This window comes from Molossus molossus, unplaced genomic scaffold (assembly GCF_014108415.1).
Source record: "Molossus molossus isolate mMolMol1 unplaced genomic scaffold, mMolMol1.p scaffold_m16_p_1, whole genome shotgun sequence".
Classification (NCBI taxonomy): Eukaryota; Metazoa; Chordata; class Mammalia; order Chiroptera; family Molossidae; genus Molossus; species Molossus molossus.
In genome coordinates, this window is record NW_023425344.1 from 241,662,332 (window position 1) to 241,687,390 (window position 25,059).

General features: G+C 35.0%; 1 protein-coding gene across 5 annotated transcripts in view; it reads right to left on the minus strand.

Annotated features, from left to right (window-relative positions):
• The window catches only part of UNC79 (unc-79 homolog, NALCN channel complex subunit), a 238,396-nt gene that overhangs the window by 146,362 nt on the left and 66,975 nt on the right, over positions 1-25,059 (minus strand). For all 5 annotated transcript variants that reach the window (XM_036257786.1, XM_036257803.1, XM_036257794.1 and 2 more), the window contains 2 exons: positions 23,055-23,110; positions 22,278-22,407 (listed from right to left, as the gene is read on the minus strand). In XM_036257786.1, coding sequence (XP_036113679.1) covers positions 22,278-22,407; positions 23,055-23,110 — 186 coding nt within the window. The remainder of the gene's footprint in view (positions 1-22,277; positions 22,408-23,054; positions 23,111-25,059) is intronic.

The following is a 25,059-nucleotide window of genomic DNA, read 5'->3' on the forward strand; positions in this document are numbered from 1 at the left end:
ATCTACTGAATCAAAACCTCTGAAGATATAGAACAGGTATCTGTAACTGGGAAAAGCATTATAATTGATTCTAATATAATGACAATCTACATACTTTACCATGTGGTAAATATAATCATGACAGATCTCCCTTCATTTGAAAATAAAAACAAAAATGTAGCATAAAATCATGGCAGACAAGAATTCTGCTTCTAACTATGACAGAATAACTGGTATTAGACTTGTCCTCCTACCATAAAGAGCTACAAAATGGAAAATATATACGAAACAACTATTTTCAGAAATTGGACTACTGGTAGAATAGGACAATGATCTTTGAAAGAAGAGAAACAATGAAGTGACCCCTACAGTCACTCTGGCTTTCTTCCTAGAGGCAATTTCCAGACTTTGGCCCTAGAAGGGGAAATACAAGCACAGTAGATTGGTTTCATTGAGTTGAGGGGACAAAAACCAGACTTTAGAGAGGCAAGGTGACTTAAACCAAAGAAGAAGAAGCTGAGCAAAGTAAGGGCTTCAGAAATCTGAGTAGGAGTCTTTTGGGTGGTTTGGCTTTATACTAAGCTGAACATGTATGAGGCAGAACTTCATTAGAATGCATAAAGAACAACTATGAGGGATCTATAATCTAAATAATTCCTACATCTCATACAGGGCTGTGAGATATTCAAGTTCCAACCAACCAGAGTGGAGGGAACTCAGTGAAAACCTGGAATATTCAATAGAGACTCTGGGAAGTCATTCCATAGTAGAAGGGCTGAACTAACATTAGTGAAAAGGCTTCACCAGGTTCACCCTAACAAAGCATAAGAACAAGCCTTGGAAGGGTTAAGCTGATCCACCAGTAACTTGACAACCAAAACAAACTTCAACACACTGTAATGGAAGACAACAAAATCCAGATACACAATAATGCAATATTCATGAAGTGCAGCATCCAGTCAAAATTACTTAATATTTTAAAAGGAAGGAAAATGTAACCCATAATTGGGGAAAAACTTAGCCACTAGAAGCAAACCCAGAAATTACAGAAATGAAGTAGTTTTAGCGAACAAGGACTTTAAAACAGCTTTAATAAAAATCTTAAAAGAAAACATGAAAACAATGAGAATAAATATTAAAGATATAACAATAGAACCAAGTAAAATTTCTAAAAATTAAAAATACAATATCAAAAATGAAAAATTCACTGAACAAAAGTAATGGCAAATTAGACAATGCATAAGAAAAGATCAGTGAATTGGGAGACACAACAACAGAAACTACCCAAACTGAAATACTGGAAGAAAAGTGAAGAGAGCTTCAGTGAGCTGTGGGAAAATATCCGGCAGAGTAAGAAGGTGTCTTTAAGAGCCAATAAGGGCCCTGACCGGTTTGGCTCAGCAGTTAGAGCATTGGCCTGCAATCCAGAGAGACCCAGGTTCAGTTCCCACTAAGGGCATGTACCTCAGTTGCAGTTTGTCCCTAGCCCTGGTTGGGTCATGCGGGTGGCAGCCACTTGATGTGTCCCTTTCATGTCGATGTTTCTCTCTCTCTCTCCCTCTCTCTCCCTCCCACTTTATCTGAACAAAAAATGGAAAAATGTCCTCAGGTGGAGATAAAAAAAAAGAGAGCCAACAAGGAACAAAAGGGGCAAGGAATGGTGATTTTCTAAAAAAAAAAAAAAGGCCAAATTTTTTTCAAGTTTAATGAAAACTATATACCCACAGATCCAAGAAGCTCAATGAATCTCAGGTAAAATAAAAGCAAAGAAAATCACACCAAAACTCATTAAAATCAAATTGATGAAAACCAATGATAAAGAGAAAATCTTAAAAGCAGCCAGGAAAAAAAGACACATTACTTACAGGGGAACAAAGATAAGAATGATCGCTGATTTCTCGTCAGAAACAATGCAAGCCAGAAGACAATGGAACGACATCTTTAATAGGCTGAAAGAAAAAAACTGTCAACCTAGAATTTTATACCCAGTAAAAATATCCTTCAAAAATGAATATGAAATAAAGACTATTGAAGACAAACATAAGATAAGAGAATGCATTGCCAGCTGAGCTCCTCTATAAGAAATGTTAAAGGAAAGTCTTGAGGCTGAAGGAAAATGATAGCAGATGAAAGCTAGGACCTGCACAAAGGCAAAAAGAGTTTTGGACATGGTAAAAATAATGAATAAGACTTTCTACTCATATTAATATGTTTTTAAAAGATGATTTATTGTTTAAAAAATAATAATAGCCATGTACTGTGAGACCAATAATATACAGAGGAAGAAGTAAAATATTTGATAACAAGAACAAAAAGAATGAGAGAAAGGAAAATGAAAGTGTACAGAGTTCTAACATTACATGTAAGCTAGTATAATTTTATTTTAAGGTAGACTATGAAATTAAAGGTATATATTGTAAACCTTAAAGCAATTCTTTTAAAAGAGAGATATAACTAACAATTCAATACAGAGATGAAATGAAATACTAAAAATAATTAATCCAAAAGAAGGCAAGATAATAAAAAGAAAAGGAACAAAAAATAGATGGGACAAATAGAAAACATGTACAAGATGATAGGCTTAAGCCCAACTATATCTGTAGTTACATTAAATGTAAATAGCCTAAACAATAAGTATATTACATGTAAATGGTCTAAAAGGCAGAGGTTGTCAAATAGGATTTAATTTTTTCAAAAAACATGATTCAAATATATGCTGCCTGTGAGAAACACTAGAAATATAAAGAGAGATATGTTAAAAGTAAACAGATAGAAAAAGTTGTACTACTATATATGATTAGCATAGCATTTGCAAATGCTAATCATAAGAAAACTGGAGTGTCTAACTATTAGACAAGTAGACTCCAGGACAAAGAATATTACCAGTAATAAAGAGGAATATTTCACAATGGTGATAGGGTCAATTCATCAAGATGACATAATAATCATAAATGTCTGTGCATCTAATGATAGTGTTTCAAATTATATGAAGCAAAATTGACAGAACTGAAAGAAGAAATAAATCAATAATTAGTATTATAAATTTTACCAATCTACTCTAAGTAATTCATAAAACAAGCAGAAAGAAAATCAGTAAAAATAGAAGACTTGAACAACATTCTCAACAGTTTGACCTAATTGATAATGGTAGAATTCTCCACTCAACCACTGTGAAACAGACATTATTTTCAAGGGCACATGCAAAGTTTACTAACATAAACAATATTCTGGCCCATAAATTAATCCTTAAAATTTTATATAGAGCAATGGCATAGAATACATTTCCTGACCATAATGATATTAAACTAGAAATAACAAAAACATAACTGGAAAGTCACCAAATATTTGTATATTAAAAAAAACAACAACAACACTTCTAAACAATCCATAAATCAAAGAAGAAATCACAAGGGATATTAGAAAATATTCTGTACAATAAAATCACAGCATATAAAATTTGTGGGATGCAACTAAAGCAATGCTTAAAGGGAAATTTATAGCTTTAAATTCTTATATTAGAAAATACAAAAGATTCAAAATAAATTATTTATGCTTATGTCTTAATAAAATAGAAGAACAAATTAAACTCAGTGTTATCAGAAGAAAGAAAATAATGAAAAAAGCATAAATCAATGAAATTGAAAACAGAAAACCAATTGAGAAAATCATAAAACCAAACACTGGTTCTTTAGAAAGTCCAATAAAATTGATAAGTCCCCTAATTAGCCTAATGAATTAAAATATAGAGAAAAAAACATATTACCAATATCAGAAATGAAAGGTAGGACATCATTGGAGATCCCACAGACATGACGATAAATTTGGTAAGTTAGATGAAAATGCCCATTTTACTCAAAAATCACAAATTATAAAATCACAAACTCTGACTCAATAAAAAGAAAATGTAAATGCCCTATACTATTAAGTGGAATTCACAATGTAAAACCTTTCTACAAAGAAAACCCCAAGTCCAGATGAATTCACCAGTTAATTCTGTTAACAATTTAAGAGAATAAATAATACAAATCCTACATAAACTCTTTCATAAGGTAGAAGAGGAGGAAACACTTCCCAACTCATTTTATGAGGTCAGGATTATTCTGTAAACAAAACCAGATGAAGGTATTACAATAAAAGAAAACTAGATCAACATCCCTCATAAATACAGAATTAAGAATACAACAAAAATAAATTAGCAAGTTAAGTCTGGCAATATAATAAAGTTGACAATGTGGAATTTATCTCAGGAATGCAAGGTTGGTTTAACATTGCAAAGCAAATCAATGTAACTTGCCATATTAACAGAATAAAGAAAGGAAGTCATATGATCATCTCAAAATATATTTAACCAAAATAGGAGAAAATGCATTTGACCAAAACTTACATTCACTCAATGATGAAAACTCTCAGCAAACTAAGAATAGACAGAACTTCCTCAATCTGATTTTTTTGAATGCATCTGTGAAAAGCCTATAACTACCATTGTATTTAATGGTGAAAGCCTTAACACTTCCTCCCTACAGACTGGGGGAGATGGGAAGAAAGATATTCACTCTCAGCACTTCTATTCAACACTGAACTGGAGATATGAGTAAGTGCAATGAGAAAAAGAAAGAGAGAAAGGAAAGGGAGAAAGCGGGAAAGAAGAGAATGAAGAGAGATGGGGGGAAGGGAGGGAGGAAGGAGGCAGACAGGTAGGCATATGAATTAGAAAAAAGAGCATATTCATGTAAACAGAAAATTTTAAGAAACTTATAAATAAGCTACAAAAACTAATAAGTAAATTTAGCAAGGTTTCAGGATTTAAAAAATTAATTATATTTCTATATAACGGCAATAAAAAAAGTTGAATGTTATATTTTAAACATGATTTACAATACCATGCAAAACCATAAAATATTTACATATACATTGAACAAAATATCTGTAAGACCTGTACACTAAAAACAAGTGAAAATTGCTGAGAAAAATTAAAGGAGACCTAAATAAATGGCTAGATGTGTCATGATCAGGGGTCAGAAGACTCAGTATTAAATCTTTTCTAAAGATGTCAATACACCCCCAAACTAAACTATATATTCAATGTAATCCCAATCAAAATCTAAGCACACTGCTTGGTAGAAATTGACAAGTTAATAGCAAAATTTACATGAAAATGCAAAGGTCCTAAAATGGTCAAAACAACTTTAAAAAAGAACCAATCCTGAAGATTTACACTACATGACTTCAGATTTACTATAAAGCTCTAGTATTCAAGATAGTGTGACAGTAGTATAACGATAGACACTGGAGTAAAATATAATGTCTAGAAATAGACCCACACATATATGGTCAATTGGTTGACAACAAAATAGTCAAGGTAATTCAATGTGGAAAAAGTAATTTTTCAACAAATTAAACGGGAACAATTGGATATTCTAATGGGAAAAAGTCAACACTACCTCCTACCATTATCAAAAATTAATTCCAAGTGAATCATACACTTAAATATAAAAGCTATAAAACTTTTAGAATAAAACATTGGAGAATTTCTTTAAAACATTAGGAGAGACCAAAGAAAAATCCATAAAAGAAAAAAATAGGTAAATTAAAATTTACTAAATGAGAAAAATTACTGATCACAAGAAAATTACAGTAGAAATAAAAATAAAAGCTTAGTAGAACTAAAGTATTTGGAAATTAAACAATATTCTCCAAAATAAAATAATACAGGAAAAAAATACAGCAATAAATTTTTTAAATATTTTTTAATGAATTCTAGTAAAATCACAACATATTAAAGTCTGTGGGAATACAGCTAATGTAGAGCTTAGATGGAAACTGGTCACTTTAAATAGATAATTAGAAAAAAATTTAATGTTGAAAATCAACAATCTAAGATTTCAACCAAAGAAGCTAGGGAAAGAGAACATTAAACTCAAGAAAAGAAAAGAAAAAATAGTAAAGATAAGGGTAGAAAACAATGAAATACATAAAGAACTTTGTTTCCTTCTCTTATTGTTTTAGTTTATCTAAATATTTGATAAATTGTAATATCTATTCAGGATAAAAGCTCTCAGTCAACTGGAAATGAAATGAAACTTCCTCAAACTGGCATAATGGGCATGTGCAAAATCCTACAGCTAACACTATACTTAATGGTGAAATATTCCCTAAAGTTAAGAACAAAGAAATGGTGTCTATTCTTACCATTCATATTCAATATTGTTCTGAAAGTCCTAGGCAGTGAAACAAAGGGAAAAATAAAACAATAATAAATGGCATAAAAATTTAAAAAGTAATGTAGCAATTTTCTTTACAAATGACACCATCATCTGTATAGAAAATCCAACCAATCAACAAACTACTAGAACTATAGATTTAATGCAACCCAGATCAAAATCCCAGCAGGATTATTTTTTGTGGAAATGAAAGCTGATACTAAAATATATATGGAAATGCAAAAGATCTAAAATAGCCAAGATAACCTAAGAAGAACAAAATTAGGGACTTGCACTATCTGATTTTAAGACTATAATGCCAAAGTATTTAAGACAGTTTGTATTGGTATACAGATCAATAAAATAGAATAGAGTCCAGAAATATACCCACGTATATATGACTAAGAGTACAATACAATTCAAAGGGAAAAAGATAATCTTTTCAACAAAGGGTGCTGCAACAATCCATAAGGAAATAAATGAACCATACCCACCACACACAAGAATTAAACCTAAATGGATCATAGACCTAAATGTGCAAGCTAAACAAGAAAGCTTCTGGAAGAAAACATTGGAAACTATCTTCACAACCTGGAGAAGGTAGAGATTTCTTAGGATATGAAAGGCACGAACCATAAACAAAAAAATGATTAAATTTTATTTTATCAAAATTACAAACTCATGCTCATCAAAAGACACTGTTAGTAAAAATAAAAAAGCAATCCCAGACTGGAAAAAAAAATTTGCAATAGATATATAGCTGACAAATGACTCAGACCACACAACATTAAAAAATGCCTTACAATAATAAAAAAGACAAACAACCCAATTAATGACTATGCAAAAATCTTCATCAAATACTTCATAAAATAAGATATCTGAATAACCAATAAGCATATAAAAAGGTATTCAACATCAGTCATCAAGGAGATACAAATTAAAATCACAATGAGATACACACCCACCAGACAGCTAAAATTCGAAACACTGACACTTGGGAGTATTAGCGAGGATGTATAGCAACTGAAACTCATATATTGTTGGATGAAATGTAAATTGGCATACGAACTTTACAGAGCTGTTGAGAATTCTTTTATAAATTCTACAACCCAGTAATTCCTCTCCTAGGTACATACCCAAGAGATATAAATGTATATGCCTACAAGACTTATGTAAGATGTTCACAGTAGCTTCATGTGTATTGTCCAAAACCTTGAAACAACTAAATGTACATGAATAGCAGGATTGCAAAACAAACTGTGGCATATACATACAATAGAATACTTACTTAGCAATAAAAAGAGAATTACTAATATACTCAACAACATAGATTAATCTCAGTAATGTTATGCTAAATGAATGAAGACACAAAACAATACATACTGTTTGATCACCATTTATATAAATCCCTAAATACATGAATACAAATCCCTGAATTACGTGAATACAAAGTCCCCCCTTATCTTCAGGGAATATATTCCAAGATTCTCAGTGGATATCGGAAACCTCAGATAGTAAGTACCAAACCCTACATACACTATGTTTTTTCCCCATACATACGTAATCATGATAAAGATTAACTTATGAATTCAGCACAGTAAAAAATTAATAATAACTAACAATACAATAGAACAGTAATAACAATGTATTATAATAAAAGTTATGGAAATGTATCATTATGAAGTAAAGTAAGGGTTACTTGAACACAAGCATTGTGATATTGCTACAGTTGATGTGGTAACTCAGAGGGCTACTAAGTGACTCACGTGCAAGTAGCATATACCATGTGAATATACTACTATGCCTTAATAAAGTACAAAAGAGAGATAACAAGTGATAGTTTTCTAAAACGGACAAGAGACATTAAATCAAGAAGCCCTATGAACCCCAAAAAGAGACAAATAAAAATATCATAACTAGATATATCATAGTAAAGCTGCTGAAAAATAAAAAATAAAGAAAACCCACACTCCACAATGGATAGATCACCCAGATAGAATATCTGAAAGGAAACAGAGAGCCGTGGCCGGTGTGGCTCAGTTGGTTGGGCATCATCCCATGCACCAAAAGACTCGTTCAATTCCCAATCGGGGCACATGCCTGGGTTGTGGGCTTGATGTCCCTTAGGGGGCATGCAGGAGGCAGCTGATCAATGTTCTGCTTTCACATCTCTCACAGCGATGTTTCTTTCTCTCTCCCTCTTCTCTCACTAAAAATCAATAAAAAATTGTTAAAATAAATAAATAAGGAAACAGAGAATTTGAACGCTATAGAACAGCGATTTTTCAACCACTATGTACGGCACACTGGTGTGCTGCAAGAATTTTTAAAACATGCAATACCTGACTATTTAGTCAGGGGCTCTGATCTCTTTTTCCTTAGAAATAATACAGCCAACACAACAATAGCCATCTGGTATGGATGAATCAAAATTAATCTATTTTTTTGTCACACTGGCAAAAACTACAATATATTTTTTGGTGTGCCACAAAATTTTAGTAATTAGTTTATGTGTGCTATGAGATGAAAAAGGTTAAAAATTGCTGCTATAGATCAAATGGATCTAACAGACATATACAGAACATTCTATCCAACAACAATAGAATCACATTCTTCTCACATGCACATGGAACATTTTCTAAGATAGACCATACATTAAGCCACAAAACAAGTCTTAGCAAATTTAAGAAGACTGAAATCATACCAAGTATCTTCTCTGACTACACAGCATGAAAGTAAAAATCAGTAACAAGAGGAAAACTGAAAAATTCACAAACATGTGGAAATTAAACAACACTCTCCTAAACACCCAATGGATCAAAGAAAGAATTAAAGGGGAAATAAAAGTTTCTTGAGACAAAAATGGAAACAACATACCAGAATTTATGGGGTTAAACAAAAGCAATCCCAAGAAGGGAGTTCACGCAATAAATGGTTACATTAAGAAAAATCCCAAATAAACATCCTAACTCTATGCCTTAAAAAACTAGAAAGATAAGAATAAACTCGACCTAAAGTTGGCAGAAGAAAAGAAAGGAAATAAAGATTAGAGCAGAAATAAATAAAATAAACAAAAAAATTAATAGAAAAGATAACCAAATTAATGGTTCATTGAAAAGATAAAACAAATTGACAAACCCTTAGCTAGACTAACCAAGAGAAAAATCAACACACTTATAAATGAAAAAGGAAACATTACAACGGATACCACAGAAATACAAAGGCTTATAAGAGACTACTTTGAACAACCATATGGGAACAAACTAGACAACTTAAAAGAGATGGAAAAATTCTTAGAAACATACAACTTACCATGACTGAATCAGGAAGAAATAGAAAATCTGAACTGACCAACTACTAGTGAAGAAATTAAATCAGTAATAAAATAATCTCCCAACAAAGAAAAGCCCAGGGCCAGAATACTTCACTAGTGAATTCTGCCAAACATTTAAAGAATTAATGCCAATCTTCTCAAACTCATGTGAGGAGGCTAGCATCATACTTATATCAAAACCAGAATAGGACACTACTAGAAAAGAAAACTACAGGTCAATATCCCTGATGAATATAGATGCAAAAAATCTCTATCAAACACTGGCAAACCAAATTCAGCAGCACATTACATGGATCAGTCACCATGATCAATGAGATTTATCCCTGAGATGCAAGGATGGTTCAACATATGCAAATCAATTGATGTGATACATCCCATGAATAGAATGAAAGAATCAAATGATCATCTCAACAGACACAAAAAAGGCTTTTGACAAAATTCAACAGCCACTTGTGATCAAATGCTTAACAAATTAGGCATAGAAGAAACATATCTCAATACAAAGGCTATATATGCAAGCCCACAGCCAACCTCATACATAATGGTGAAAGGTTGACAGCTTTTTCTCTGAGATCAGGAATAAGACAAGGATGCTCACTCTTACCACTCCTATTCAACATAATACTGAAGTCCTAGCTAGAACCATCAAGCAAGAAAAAGAATTAAAGGTATCAGAATAAAAAAAAAGAAGTAAAATTGTTTCTATTTGCAGATGACATAATCTTATATAGAGAACATCCTAAAGACTGAAACAAAAACTGTTAGATCTAATCAATGAATTCTGTAAAGTTTCAAGATACAAACTTGACACACAAAAATCAGTAGCATTTCTATACACTAAGAATGAATTGCCTAGCTAAGATCTGGAAACAGCCCAAGTGTCCACCAGTAGACGAATGGATAAAAAAGCTGTGGTACATATACACAATGGAGTACTATGCAGCTGTAAGAAAGAAAGATCTCTTATCCTTTGAGACGACATGGAGGGACCTGGAAAGTATTATCCTAAGTGAAACAAGCCAAGCAGAAAAAGACAAATACCACATGATCTCACTGATATACGGAATATAATGAACATAACAGTCTGAGGAATACAGTAGACCCAGACACATGGAAGTAGGGCACAGACTGACATCCCTCAGAAGAGGGGATGGGGGGTGGGGGGGTGGGAAGAGATAAACCACAGAACTTATATGCATGTATGCATGACCAATGGACATGGACAACTAAGCCGGGGACAGGGTGGAGGGGGGGTAGGGTGGGGGGTGCCAATGGGGTAAAAAGGTAAAATATCTGTAACAAAAAAATAAATAAAAATTCATATTAAAAAAAAAAAGAATGAATTGCCTAAACATTAAATAAAGAAATTAATCTCACCTTGGCTAGTTGCTTAGTGGTTAGAATGTTGGCCCTCGAAATGAAGGGTCACAGGTTTAATCCCTGTCCCCCGTCAGGGTCATGTAGGAGGCAACAAACCAATATGTTTCTCTCATATCGATGTTTCTTTCTCTCTCTCTCTCTCTCCCCCTCTCCCTCCCTCCCTTCCACTCTTTCTAAAAAAAAAAAAAAAAAATGAAAAAAATATCCTCTGGTGAGGATTAAAAAAAAAAATTTTTAATCCAAATTATAGTATCATCAAAAACAATAAAATACTTAGGAATAAATTTAATAAAGAAGATGGAAGATATCTACTCTGAAAATTACAAAACATTAATGAAAGAAATAAAAAAAGACACAAATAAATGAAAAAATATCCCATGTTCATGGATTAGAAAAAGTAATAGTTAAAATGTTAATAGTACCAAAAGCCATCTATAAATTCATTACAATTCCTGTCAAGAGTCCAATGGCAATTTTATAGATGTAAAAAAACACTCCCAAGAATTATATAGAACCACAAAAGACCCCAAATGGGCAAAGAAAGAAGAACAAAGTTGGTGGCATCATACTCATTAATTTCAAGGTATACTATAAAGCTATATAATCAAAACAATATGCTACTGGCATAAAAACAGACAAATAGATCACTAAAACAGAATCAATAGCCCAGAAATAAACCCAAGCAAACATGGTCAGTTAATATTTGACAATGGAACAGACAACACTCAGTGGAGAAAAGACAGTCTCTTCAATAAGTGGTGCTACAATAATTGGATATTCACATGTAAAAGAATGAAACTGAAGTACTATCTTACACCACTCACAAAAATTACAAAAAATAAGTAGAGCATAAAAGCATAGCATGGAAGTCAGGAGAAGTTAAAAGAAGTTAAAATCTTCTGTCATCTCACTGGAAAAGGTAAAAGTAATATATTTTATACTAGACACTGATAAATCAAGAATGTTTGGTATAATCTCTAGGCCAGTGACTAAAAGAATACAGAAGACTGAGTAGCTCACTAAGACAAAGATGGAATATTTAACTATTCTTAATCAATGCAAAAGAGGCAAAGAGAAACAGAAAAATAGATTTTAATCAAATATACCAGTAATTACATCACATATGTGGATTAAGTACTCCAATTAAAAGGCAAATATTATGAAAACTGAGTTTAAAGAACAGAATGCTGCTTACAAGACATGAAATATATGAATGTAAAGTTGAAAATGAAAGGGAGGAGAAAGTTAAGCTATGCACTCATGAAATCTGGTGTCATTATTAGTATAAGATAAAGTACATTTTAATACCGGGGAAAAAAGCATTGCTAAAGATAAAGACAAGCATTTCATAATGGTAAAAGTTTCAATTCACCAGTAAGATAGTGCATTCTAAATTTGTATGCACCTAATAATGCAGCCCCAAAGTGTGCACAGCAAATATCAATAGACTACAATGAGGAATACCCAAATCCACAATCATAATAGGAGAGTTTAACATTCTACTCCTGGTAACTGATAAAAGAAATAGACAAAATGCAGTAAGAATACAGAAGATTTGAACTACACAATTAACAAATTTTATTTAACTGACATATATAAAACACAGTATCAAACAAGTGCAAAATACAAATTCTTTTAAAATACACAGGAACATTTACAAAAAATGACCACAGGCTTGGCTCTAAAGAAAGTGTGAAAAGTGTAAAAGGAATGATATAATATGTTGTCTGACCATAGAAAAATCAAGCTATAAATCAATACAAAACCTCACTAGGAAAATACCCATATATTTAGAAAGTAATCATCACCCTTCTAAATGACCCGGTGGGTCAAAAATGAAACCATGAAAGAACTTAGAACTCAGAACAGCACAGGAGGTGTTAGCCAGTGCAAGAAGGCGAGAGATATAAAAGGCATAAGAATTGAAAAGAAGACATTAAACTATTATTATTCATCATAATTACATACATAAAAAATGTTTAAACAAAACTACAATAACTTATTAGAATTTAAAAGTGATTTAGTAAGATTGCTGGATACAAGATCAATCTGCTAGAATTAATTGCATGTCTACATACTAGCAACAAGAAATTAAAAAATATAATTTTAAAAAGATATATCATTGGGTGACAGGAGCAAGGAGGAAGGTGTCAATGGGGGGGACATTTGTAACCAAAAATAAATTAATATTTTTAAAAAGGTATATCATAGACAATAACATCGAAAAAATAAAAACTGAGGAACACACTGCATGAAAAACAAGCAAGACATCTACACAGAAAACAACACTGAGAGAAACTGAAGAAAGTCTAAATAAATGGAGATATATTATGTGCATGGGTTGGAAGATTCAATATTATAAAAATGTCAGTTCCCCAGATGGATCTATAGATTCAAGGCATTCTCAATCAAAATCCTAGTAGTTTTGGCATATGTTTATGTGTGTTTAACTTGACAAACTCTTTAACTTAGCACATAGTTGGGAATCACCACTAAGGAGGAAGAAGAAAGGAAGCAAGAGGAGAAAGAACAGGAAGAAGAGTAATCAGGAGAGACAAGGAAGAGAAGAGAAAAACAATTACAACAAGGTGGAATACTTGCACTGAAGGATATAAAATTTTAATATTAAGCTGCATTAATTAAGACACTGCAGCCCTGGCCAGTTTGGCTCAGCGGTTAGAGCGTCGGCCTGTGGTCTGGAGAGACCCGGGTTCGGTTCCCGCTAAGGGCACGTACTTCGGTTGCAGTTTGTCCCCGGCCCTGGTTGGTCATGCGGGTGGCAGCCACTCGATGTGTCCCTTCACGTCGATGTTTCTCTCTCTCTCCCTTCCTCTCTCTCCCTCCCACTCTATCTGTACAAAAAATGGAAAAATATCCTCGGGTGAGGATAAAAAAAAAAAAAAAGACACTGCAGTATTGAGAAAAGGAAAAAATAAACCAATTAAATAAATAAAGAATCCAGAGACATAACTATCCTTAAATATGACCCCAAAAATGGTACTACAGAGCAGTAAGGAAATGACATTTTCAGTAAATGATGTTGAGTTCACTGGCTATCCATAAGAGAAAACATTGACATTTACTTCACACCATACAGAAAAACGAATTCCAGATATCATCTAAATTTAAAAGGTAAAAAAACAAATATTCTGGATGACAACAAAGTATATTGTCATAATTATGGGGTAGGGAAGGTTTTCTTAGGATACAAAAAGCCCTTTAAAGAAAAAGATTGCTAATTTGATTATATTAAGAAAAAAAACTAGAGTTAATCAAAATTTAGTGAGCAAAAAAATAAGAAAAGATATTTGCAACCTATATAACTGACAAAGATTATATAGATATCAAAATGGCCAATAAATATATTTTTTAAATGTGCATTGGTGCCCTGGATGGTTTGGCTCAGCGGTTAGAGTGTCAGCCCACAGACCAAAGAGTCAGAGGTTCCATCTCCAGCCCCAGTTGGGGTCATGCAGGAGGCAGTTGATCAATTTGTGTGTGTGTCTCTCTTGTTCCCTCCCTCCAACCCTATTTGAAAAAGAAAAAAAAAAAATTATCCTCAGGATTTAAAAAAAAGTGTACATTTGTAATCAGGGAAGTGCAAATTATAACCACAATTAGATACTTCCACATACCCTTGAAAATGGCTAAAACTTTTTAAAAAATAAAATTTTAAATTGTCTAAAATGTGGAATATAGACAAAACAACTTCTATATACTTCTAATGGAATTACAAATTAGTACAACCTTTTTGGAAAACTGTTTGCCATTATCCATTAAAACTGGATATATGCAGCCCTGCCTGTGTGGCTCAGTTGGTTGATTATTGTCCCATGGACCAAGAAGTCACCAGTTTGATTCCCGGTCAGGGCACCTGCCCGATTGCAAGCTCGATCCCCAGTACAGGGCGTGCAGGAAGCAGCCAATCGATGTTTCTCATTGATGTGTCTATCTCTCTCTCCCTCTCCCTTCCTCCCTTCCTAAAACCAATAAAAACATTTTTTAATTGGATATATGCATACCCTCTAATCTAGCAATTCCACCTTAGTAAAATAACTAAAAGAAATGTGTATACATGTGCACCAAAAGATATGTAGAAGGATATTCATAGCAGCATTATTTATAATAGCCAAAAAGTGGGAACAATCTAAATGTCATTAATAGTAAAATAGATTTGGTAGCATACATATAGCAATAAAAATGAACAAAGCACAGTTATGCTCAACTCAAGGAAAAGTTACACACACAAAAAAAATAATGAATGATTCTATTTACATAAAATTCAAAAATAGGCTAAATTAATCTCTGATGTTAGAAGTCAGGTTAGTGGTTTACCTTTGGGATAGCAGAAAGAGGTAATCATGGTAGTAAACATGGGGGGAGGTGTTCCACGGATAGTCATAATTTGTGTTTTTCTACATGTGTATAATGTACCAGTAAAAAAACATTTAAAACATTTTTTAAATTTTGTGGAAATAAAATCAAGATAATAAAAAGAGAAATAAGCACTCAGTGATGGGGAAGTTACAACATAAAAAGATGGTAGAGGTTGTACTTAACTGGTATACAACTCAAGAATCCAACTCTACTAATTTGGTAGCTTAACCAAAATTTAACCTTGTAGTGCTATCTTTAGTTAGTGATACTCTGTGTTTGCAACAGTCTCTCTCTGGAAATGTCTATCTTCCCACATCTTTTGTCCCATAGTTCAGATGGAAACTACAGCATAACTGGTACTGATCTTTGCTAACAAAGGATAAAGTATTTACTTATTGGGACACTGTAATAAGAAAATTGCTAAAATGTTTTTCTTCCTCAAAGAAGCAGAGCTTTATAGACAAACATAATGGGGGATTTTCTTTTTTTTTTTATCCTCACCCAAGGACATTTTTTTCCATTTTTTGTTCAGATAGAGTGGGAGGAAGAGATAGGAAGGGAGAGAGAGAGAAAAAAACATCGATGTGCCCTTACAGGAACCGAACTCGGGTCTCTCTGGACCGCAGGCCGATGCTCTAACCACTGAGCCAAACCGGCCAGGGCTAATGGGGGATTTTCAACACCAAGAAACATGTAATTTTTGCATCTTTAAGACTCATATTTAATGACCAAAATAACTGGAGTAGGTTTTGTTTTATTTTTTATTTTTTTATCCTCACCCTAGGACTTTTTTCCATTTTTTGTTCAGATAGAGTGGAGAGAGAGAGAGAGAGAGAAACATCGACGTGAAAGGGACACATCAAGTGGTTGCCACCCGCATAACCCAACCAGGGCTGGGGACAAACTGCAACCAAGGTACATGCCTTTAGCAGGAACTAAACCTGGGTCTCTCTGGACCGCAGGCCAACGCTCTAACCGCTGAGCCAAACCAGCCAGGACTGGAGTAGGTTTTGTTGTTGATAAATACTAATAAACTCAAAAGAGGCAAACACTGTAGATTACCAAATCCTCACTATTTAATCTGTATGAGTTGTAAATATTCCTATGTTACTATGACTAAAAAATAAATACTTTATTTATTTTTTTAAAAAATAAATAAGTAATGTATATACATATATGTATAGTTAAAATTATGGTGAATTACTAATGTTAAATCTAAGCGGTTATGTGTGTGTTCATAGTGTTATTCCTTAAACTTCTGTATTTGAAAACTTTCATGATGAAAGGATGGGGAGAACCCTATATGATTATATATAATATGATGTAACTTTATTTTTAAATGTACATGAAAAAAACTAGAAGGAAATATACCAAAATGTTAACAAATATACCAAATGTAACAATTCTGGGTAGTACTTTTTTTCCTTCTTACATATGTCTACCATTTTTCTAAAAGCAAATTTTCCTTATATTAAAAAATTTTACTTTTTAAAAAGGAAATAAACCACTGGGAAAACATTAAAAAGTTACTGATCCCTAAGAAAGCATTTCAAAGTTACATGGAGACAATTTTCATCATAAAATTCTGTGTCCATATAATTTTTATTACTAAGAATATTTAGGTCCCAGCCAGTTTTGCTCAGTGGTTAGAGCGTCGGCCCATGGACCAAAGAGGCAAGGATCTGATTGCGGTCAAGGGTACATACCTCAGTTGTAGTTTGGATCCCGGGCCCAGTCAGGGTCATGCAGGAGGCAACTGGTGTGTCTCTCACATTGATTGATGTTTCTCCCCCTCTCTCTCTCCCTCCCACCCTCCTACTCTATCTAAAAAAAGAAAAAAGAAAAGAAGAATGTTTAGGGTTGTCGTGCATTCTAAATACTGATGATACCCGTTAGTGCATCCTTCATTGCAGCAGGCATTGCAGAAAATGTCTAATGCCCCAGCTAAATTTTCACTAAAGAACTAAATTGAGAGAAGTGATGTCACACTGTGAGACCAGAAAAATGTTGGTCTTCAATGAAGATAACCTAGGTTCATATTCAAGCAGTGTTTCCTTATTATATGTGTGAATTTAGGGATGTTACTTAACTGTGCCCCACCCCTCATCTGTAACATTAAAATTAAAAAACCTACCTCTATCACAATACCAGATTTCAGGTTATACTATAAAGCCACTGTAATCAAAACAGCCTGGTACTGGCACAAGAACAGGCATATAGACCAGTGGAACAGAACAGAGAACCCAGAAATGGACCCAAGGCAATATGCGCAATTAATATTTGACAAAGATGGCAAGAGCATACAGTGGAGTAAGGACAGCCTCTTTAATAAATGGTGTTGGAAAAATGGGACAGCTATTTGCAGAAAAATGAAACTAGACCATCAACTTACACCCTACACGAGAATAAACTCAAAATGGATAAAAGACTTAAATGTGACCCATGAATCCATAAAAATCCTAGAAGAGACTGTAGGCAACAAAATTTCAGACATCATATGCAACAGAATTTTTACTGACACATCACCTAAGGCAATAGTAACAAAGGAGAAAATGAACACATGGAACTACATCAAACTACAAAGCTTCTGCACAGCGAAAGATACAATCATCAAAACGGAAAGGCTACCCACTGTATGGGAGAGCATCATTGTCAATGATATATCAGATAAGGGGTTAATTTCCAATACATATAGAGTACTCATACAACTCCACAAAAGGAAGACAAAGAATCCAATTAAAAAATGGGCAGAGGAACTAAAAAGACACCTCTCCAAACAGGACATACAAATGGCTAAGAAACATATGAAGAAATGCTCAACATCACTAATCATCAGAGAGATGCAAATTAAAACAACAATGAGGTATCACCTCACACCTGTCAGAATGGCCGCCATCAACAAATCATCAAACAACAAGTGTTGGCGAGGGTGTGGTGAAAAGGGGATTCTAATACACTGCTGGTGGGAATGCAGACTGGTGCAGCCACTACGGAAAACACTATGGTGTTACCTCAAAAAATTAAAAATTGAAGTGCCATTTGACCCAGGGATCCCACTTCTAGGAATATACCCTAAGAAGCCTGAAACACCAATCAGAAAGAATATATGTACCCCCATGTTCATAGCAGCACTATTTACAATAGCTAAGATCTGGAAACAGCCAAAGTGTCCATCAGTAGACGAATGGATAAAAAAGCTGTGGTACATATACACAATGGAGTACTATGCAGCTGTAAGAAAGAAAGATCTCTTATCCTTTGAGACTACATGGAGGGACCTGGAAAGTATCATCCTAAGTGAAACAAGCCAAACAGAGAAAGACAAGTTTCATATGATCTCACTTATTTGTGGAATATAATGAACATAATAGTCCGAGGAATGGAGTAGTCCCTGAGACGTGGAAGTGGGGTACAGACTGACAATCCCCTAAAGAGGGGGTGGTGGGGGAGAGATAAACCACAGAACTTATATGCATGTATGCATGAACAGTGGACATGGACAACAAACTGGGGAAAGGGCAGGGAGGGAGGGGGAGGGGGGAATCAGTGGGGGGAAAAGGGGAAACATCTGTAACAAAAATTAATTAATAAAAAAAAAAAAAAAAAAAAACCTACCTCTAAAGATTTTTGTAAAAAATTAATTGAGCCCTGGCCAGTTTGGCTCAGCGGTTAGAGCGTCGGCCTGCGGTCCGGAGAGACCCGGGTTCGGTTCCCGCTGGGGGCACGTACTTCGGTTGCAGTTTGTCCCCGGCCCTGGTTGGTTGTGCGGGTGGCAGCCACTCGATGTGTCCCTTCACGTCGATGTTTCTCTCTCTCTCTCTCTCTCTCCCTCCCCCTCTATCTGTACAAAAAATGGAAAAATATCCTCGGGTGAGGATAAAAAAAAAAAAAAAAAAAAAAAATTAATTGAGAAAATGTCTGTAAAACCCAATCGGGTTTGGTCCATAAATTTTTTTCAATTAGGAGAATGCTAAAATATTAAATGAGATAATAAGCAGCTGGAACAATGTCTGACAAACAGTGCTAGATAAATAATAATATACAGATCAGAATGGTTCTCTTTTTCCATGATCTCCTGTTTTCTGCATAGAATGCCATGATCCACTGGAATGGGAGTTCCAAGGGAGCTGCTTTCCCAGGACCTTGGATACTGCCTGGCAGGTAGCAGGCACATAATGACACCGTGGAAAGAACGGAAGTGTGTGGAGGGGTGATTACAAGGATGGGCTGAAGAACCAATGCCTGTAGGCAGAGACGTCCTGTTCACTTAGGCCAAGAGAAAACGAAAGAGCCTCTCAGTTGGCATAGGCTGAGCGATTCTGGGGAGACAGGATATTCTGGCCATTCCAAGAGGGTGTGGTCACAGTGGGGAACCAAAGCAGCTGTCAGTTTCTGGGGGTTTCTGGGATGCTCTGAACAGGCCAACCACATCATGTGGCTTCTCCATTTAAAACCTGCCCATGGTTTCCCTTTGCCAGTAGGCTCCCTCATAAGCCCTGTCAGACTTTCTGCTTATCCCCAGCTAGTCTCCTGTCCCTCCACGTCTGGCTGCATGAGACTTTTCCCAGCAACTAAAATCCGATCATGCTATCTGTGGCCTTCCAGTCTGAACCCATGCAGTTCCTTCTGTCTCAATCTCACATTTTATCCACTGACTTACTACCCTTATGACTTCTAGTGTGTGCATCTCATTCAGGTATCAGCTTACATGTCACTCACTAAACAACCTTTCTTGACAGCTCGACCCTACTCAACCTTGCCCACCATCATGGTGATATCAGAGGTCCCTCTCTGTTCCCACGGCTCTCTGTACAGTTGACCCTTGAAAAACTCAGGTTTATTGTTTTATTTTTATTTATTTTATCCTCACCCAAGGACATTTCTACATTTATCTTCAGACAGAGTGGGAGGGAGGAAGAGAGAGAGAAACATTGATGTGAGAGAGACACATCGAGTGGCTGCCACCCACACGACCCCAACTGAGGCTGGGGACAAACTGCAATGGAGGTACGTGCCCTCAGTGGGAACCAAACCCGGGACTCCCTGGTCTGTGGGCCGACGCTCTAACCGCTGAGCCAAACGGGCCAGGGCAAACAACTCAGGTTTAAATTGCATGGGTCCACTTATACATGGATTTGTTTCAATAAACACTATAAATGTATTTTCTCTTCTTTTTGATTTTCTTAACATTTTCTTTTTTTGAGTTTACTTTAAGAATATCATATATAATACATATAACAAATAAAATATGTGTTAATTTACTATAATCTGTAAGGCTTTCCATCAACAGTAGGCTATTGATAGTTAAGTTTGGGGGAAGTCAAAAGCTATCCAGAGATTTTCAATTGTGCAGGGAATGGGGTTACAACCCCTAAATACTATGCTGTTCAAGGGCCAACATACCTTAGATGGAATGTATACACCAAGATATTAATGATTTTAGTTTGGTTTTTCATTGTATTACCACCAGTGCCTAGAATAATGCCTGGATAATGGTAGATACTCCATAAATATTTGATAAATAAATGAATGAATTTGCATATCCAGATTGTATTAAGCTCCATGAGATCTGGTTTTATGTCAAAAATGATAGGGCCTGGCACATTAGAGTTACTCTTCAAATATTTACCAAATAAATTTCATTTAATGTTGGTTACCCATTCATATATCCTGTAAATGCTTATTTCAGAGATCTATTGAGAGGGGTTGGTATCAAATATTTCAGTCATTTCACCTTTTATTTTATTAGCGCTTCCAACTATTTTTGCTTTACATTCAAATGATTAATTTAGCAATACTTCAATATTCTCTACTATTGATGATATTAACCAATGATACCAATTTCCTTTTTTTTAAATCCTCACCCAAGGACATTTTTTGCATTTATCTTCAGACAGAGCAGGAAGGAGAGAGGGGGGAAGAGAGAGGGAGAAACATCGATGTGAGAGAGACACATCGACTGGTTGCCACCCACATAACCCCAGCTGGGCGGGGACAAACTGCAACCGAAGTATGTGCCCTTAGCGGGAACCGTACCCGGGTCTCTCTGGTCCGCAGGCTGACACTCTAACTGCTGAGCCAAACCGGCCAGGGCCCAATTTCCATTTTTTAAAAATTACTATCTATCTTCATTGTTTTAATTAATATTCTTGTTATCACATCAGCCAATATTATTTGTTCTGAGTTCAGAATAAGCCCACCAAGGACCATCAAAGCTCAAAAACACAGGTATAAATAATTCTAATACTTGGCTTTAATCAGGAACATAAGGACCAGAATTAATCAGGAACAGAATTAAGTTAAATCCTCTCTCAACCACAAATTACCTTAGGAAAGACGAGAGAAGCCATGAAAGTATGTTCTAGAACATCAGTATATAATCCCACAATAACCTGAAGAAAAGCTAACTTTGCCAAAACACCCACCTCTCCCATTTTCATAGCGGAGGTAGTAAAGGGCATCGGAAACTCTATTAGCCATAGTTGCTTCTTTGATCTTGTAATATATAAACATAAACCACAACATTTCACATTTAAATTCAATGTTTACTTCTCAGTTATCAATGACACCAATATTCCGCAATTGTTGGCTCTTCCTGTCTAACTAGGCTGTCAAGGCTATTTAATTTTTACTTCGGGTATGAACTGGGAATGTTGAACATACTCCCAGTCTTCCTATCAGAACAGAATTAGCCACCTGGGGTTTTGTTACATGGTGAGCAAATGTGCATTACTCACCGCTCACACCTTTGCAGTGATTAATATCAACAGTAGTTAAGACCACCGGGCACGTGTGTAGCAAATGAGACTTATGCTCTGGTGTCATAAATGCTTTTGAAATTAATTGCAGTTTCTTTCTTTTATACCACCTAGTTTCAGAAAGGATTTATGACAATGTCTAAAGGCACATCAATGCAATCCGGCAAGATAAAAATATATGTAAGTAGGTGAGGCAAATGTAGCATAGGAGGAAAAAAGACGGGTATCATGGGGCTGTCCTCTCCTTACCTGTATACTGCAAGCCCCTGTATTCACTTATTGCCCCAGGGGGCTTTAAATTGGGCCAGTAATGGAACAGCATCTGCACAGCAGGTGGTTTCACTTGTGAAGGCCCATAGGCTATCACATACAAAAGGTCCTGAAGGGAACAGGAAGAATATTTGGACTTAGCATGATCAAATAAAAAATAAAGGTGGTTCATTCAATAGTACCAAAGCAGTGAAAATTTCAGTCCAGGGGTTAAGATGGTTAACTCCCCTGGAATCTCATCAACCTGGTGTACTTCCCAGATTAGATCATACTAAAACATTATTTTTTATTATTTACTTATTGGTCCTTACTACACTATCTTCTAACAAATTCTTCTTTACTTGGAATAATATTAAGATAGCTATTAGAACAGCTTAAGCCAGTTTGCTAAACACTACATTTAAAATTTTTTTTTCCTAAAATACATTTCTTAACAATTCACATCTCCTATTTGCAAGAAGACAGGTTTTCAAGCAACCTTTCAAATTAAATAAACTCGTCATATAATACAGTATTTGCTAAATTCCAAGAATTAGAGATATTCAATGAGTTTTTCTGTCAAGCCACTGTGTTCAAGATCATTCCTGCTCTAAATGATACACAATTAACCAGTGAGGAAAGAATTAGGTTCTGCCACACTAAAATAATAAGGCATCAATAAATTTGACCTAAAATACTTTTTAACATACAAACATTTTGTACTATATTATGTAAGTTAAGTTTGTGGCTATGAGTTAAATGTGGCCCAAAACTTACTTTCCAGACTTCTTGTTTATATTTCATGAGGCATTCCAATAATTGACAATGATACACTGTAAGGAAAAAAATGTAATTTGAACATGAAATGTAAATACCAGCTACAACATCCTTTGAAATATAATAAAATATACTAGTATGACTTTCACACTAATCATTAAGTTAGAAATTACTTATTTCCATTTATTCATACTTTTCAAAAGTCAAAAAGCTTGACTTTATCAAGCTTTATTCCAAGATCCATGAGAAGTACATTTCATTCATCTCATCAACAAAGGAAATATTAAGAAAAATCCCTAGAAATCTTACCTTTACAATAGAAACTTATATCGATGTAATCGAGAACTATATAGGAAAAAATCACCAAATAGGATCATAATAATAAAAGAACACATTTATTGAACGTTCATTATGCCAGGTATGGTGCTAAGAGCTTTACATGTATTGTCTCATAAACACCATGTTGCAGTTTGGAAACTGAGATATGGTTCCCTCTCCTGCCCCAGTTTGGACAGAGAGCAAGTGGCAGAATGATGAATTAGAATGGGATCTTATTATTTGATTGCCACTTCCATTGGTTGAGGAATTCTTCAAGTCTATACAACAGCAAGCTTCTTTGATTTGCCTATTTTACTTGGGAAAGAAAGGTACTTTCACCCTGGTTAGACAGCTGTTTTTTTACCGTCCTTAATCCATCTCCCAACCCTGCTGTGGCACTGAAGTGGATCTCACTGCAGTCGCCAGTGCTCTCCACGTCATTCAATTCAATGGACATTTTTCTGTCTACTTGACCTTGAGCAGCATTCAGTACTGACCACTGTCTTCTCTTTAAAACCCTTTCTGCCCTTGACTTCATGACTGACCCTCTCCTGTTACCTATGACAGATACTGTTGTTGCTACTCAACTGCTATCAATAACCCCTCTCAACCTTGTCCATCTCCAAGTACAGCTTGCAGCTGGGCACAGCCATGTGACAGTTTTGGCGGCAAGACCTAAGAGAGAACCTGCTAGAGAACTTGCGAGACATTTTTCTCTCTGATAAAAGGAAACGGGCACATTTCTCTAATTGCCCTGACTGATCCTACTGACTGTTTGTGGATGTGGTTGTATTAGAATATAATAACCTCCACTGTGGCAGCCACCTTACCAACAAGACAAGTTCAAGAGAAACAAGAAGTTGCCATCTTAGCCCTGTCACTATGGAGCTCTGTCCAAGACTTCCCACCAAGTAAACAACAAACCTTCTTTGTAGTGTAAGGCCTCTGTTAGTCAGTCAAACACAGCCTAACAGATGCAACCTCTCTGTCTCCCTGGCAAGCTTATTCTCCCACTGGACTATTATCTGCTGAGTTCCTGAAGACCTGGTCATAAATCCATTCCACTTTTCATTCTACGCTCTCTCTCGTGTAAGCAATGTCACACTCATGTACAGCTTCAGTTACCATCTACATGCAAATTCAATGAATGTCACTGGACACTTACATGCAGACTCAAAGTTCATTACTTCTAACACAGAGATCTATCGTGAGTGCCTTACTTCTTAACAGTTTTCCACATACATCACAAGGCTGGACTGGGGTTCCCAATGTAATTCTTACTATTGAATTTATTTCTGGCCATAAACATTCCCCCATGAGTAGATGAAGATACAGACTTAGAAATAATAAAGTAATTATATCTGATTACAGTGGTCTACCCGTGAAACATTCAACTCTAAGAAGAAAATGGCAGACTGTAGCAATCCCATCGCTGTTTATTGAGTGTTTACAATGTGCCTGTCACTATGTTTACATGTGCTTACTAATCTTTGCAATAACATTTTAAGGCACTGCAGGAAGAATTATTCCCATATTATAAAAATTTTATGAGTAAACCTGGTCTTAGGATGGTTAAAAACTTGCTCAAGATTACGCTAACTGGCAATTTGCAGGTGAACTCAGATGTGAACCCATATACATCTAACCTCAAAGCACATGACTTTACCACGCTTCTTTACGGCCTCCC